At 36.0% G+C, this 2109-nt stretch overlaps 1 protein-coding gene across 1 annotated transcript in view; it reads right to left on the reverse strand.

Annotated features, from left to right (window-relative positions):
- Positions 1–489: 489 nt before the first annotated feature.
- LOC108736969 (adenylate cyclase type 8-like) overlaps positions 490–2109 on the reverse strand; it is a gene marked incomplete at its 3' end in the record, with an annotated part of 96419 nt that continues 94799 nt past the window's right edge. Inside the window, exon 12 of the mRNA XM_025979656.1 lies at positions 490–676. Coding sequence (XP_025835441.1) covers positions 490–676 — 187 coding nt within the window. The remainder of the gene's footprint in view (positions 677–2109) is intronic.

Consider the following 2109-nt stretch of genomic DNA (forward strand, 5'->3'; position numbering starts at 1 on the left):
AACAATTAAGTTTAATGTACGATCCGTCAAACCTCTTTTGTTAATCATTATTGGTGGGGTGCAGTGATTTTACTATTGCGTTGATTATTTAAAATTAAACTAACAATATTTGCTCATTGTATTCTGTTTACATAAAATAGATTTAGTATTGGAAAAAAGATGAAATTAATCTGAAAAAGTTGAAAAGTGAAACGAGTGGTAGTTATAGCGGGCGGTCAGAAAATGTGTTTCGAAAGTCGGTAGACGGACATTTCCGATTACTTGGAGGAAGAATACCGAAGAATGGTAGTTGTAAGGCTCTGAGTAATGGTACTGTTTTACGATTACCCATTGGTTCTAAAAACAACAATAAGCGAGACAGCTGTAGACGCGATTGCAAAAAGCAAGATAGAATAGTAAAGTCATGCTCAAGGGCGTTAGCAACCTTATACAAGATATACTGTATATACATAAAATTTGCACATTGTAGCGGTTGTTATTATAACTCACATTCTCGAAAGGTATTTCGGGAGTCCATTCCGTGGGAGTTCCTTCTTCTTCAATTGTACTTTGATGTATTCCGCTGTCACTATGGGCTACAGGTGAGGAAGATCGAGAAACAGTAGTTAAATTTTCTGAGGGTGGTTGACTACGTGGGGATACTTCATCATCTGACCAAATTTTATTGGAAAATATGCTGTAATTTACATATAAAAGACGGTAGTTACAATTGGTTACCTAATAAATAGTAGTTTTTAGAATATGCCATAATGTATAATATACCTGTATATACTACATAATTTTAATATTTGATATATACTCCTTGTAGAGAAATTTATACAAAAGATTTTGTTTGATAATAAAAAGAAAAAGTTAACCAACAAATAAAGCAAGAGAAGGAAGTTCTTCTCGCGTGCGAGTTCGATCGCTAGGAATTTTCGTGGTTGTAAAGAGAAAGGGACAGGTCGCCCGAAATGCTGATGTTCGTAGTCGAGATTACGAGAAAGATAGGTTGCAGCTTAGGTAGAAGGACATAAAAGGAAATTCACAGCACTTGGTTTAGTTACGTACACATAGGCATAGTAGGAACGTAAGGGGAATCTCCATAGAATTCAATCTCCAACATTCAACCTACCCTGGCAAGGAAGAGGGAGATTGGGAAGAGGGGCTTGAACGTTTGCATCCGAGATCCTGTGAAATATTGACCTAGCTCTGTCCTACACTCGTGCTAGCTATATCAGCGCCTCAAAATCTTGTTTGCGAGATCCGGTTAAATATTGACCTAACTTTGTCTTAAAGTTCTGAACAGTTAACCATTGGCTTATCTCTGTCCGGCATACGTGAATTATCTTTTTCGATTTACGCTTGATTCTCTGTCGGCTAAATCTTATCAGGAGACACCCTGTATGCATGCACGAGATTTTCTCTTTCTGAAAGAACACGGAGAATGATGTATGCATGATGGGAATGATAAGAATTGAGAAATAGAGCGATTAGTTGCGAATAATTCCGCCTTTTTCTTCAAATTCGCCTTACGCTGCGTACCCCATAGAAACCTTTTGCTGCACTACTGAATCCCCTTAATTCACTAAGTGTACGTAAAATTGCTTGTCTGTTATCTCCTGGTCTCTTAGACAGGTAACATATTATTTGAAAGTACTTCTAAGGTATAATGATCTAATTGGGTTTTATTGGGGTTTCCCAAATCCTTGCAACAAATGTTGGATCGTATTGGTTTTCCATAAAAAAAATAAAATATAGAAATAAAGCTATTACCTGCATTTCTGTTTTCTTTATGGGAATCATAAAAGAATCTCAAAAAGTTACTAACATCTTACAACGTAAGTATAAAAGTACAATTTGACGATCACGATCACTGTCCATTCCTTTCGATTAAAAAAAATAAACATAGTTGAAGGTTTATTTGTATTTTATTTGTTTATCTGTCCGACACTACATTAGACGAGTTAGTAGCAGACTCTTTACTATCCTGAGCTAATCTTCGCATTTCCGCAAAACTAGAACAACCCACATCCTTAACTATTTGCAAACAGTAATCTAATCTAGGTCTACCTTTATCCCTCTTAACTCCCATTTCTGCCTATAATATATCTCTGACTAGACTTTCAT

This window comes from Agrilus planipennis, unplaced genomic scaffold (genome assembly GCF_000699045.2).
Source record: "Agrilus planipennis isolate EAB-ADULT unplaced genomic scaffold, Apla_2.0 scaffold145, whole genome shotgun sequence".
Taxonomy (NCBI): Eukaryota; Metazoa; Arthropoda; class Insecta; order Coleoptera; family Buprestidae; genus Agrilus; species Agrilus planipennis.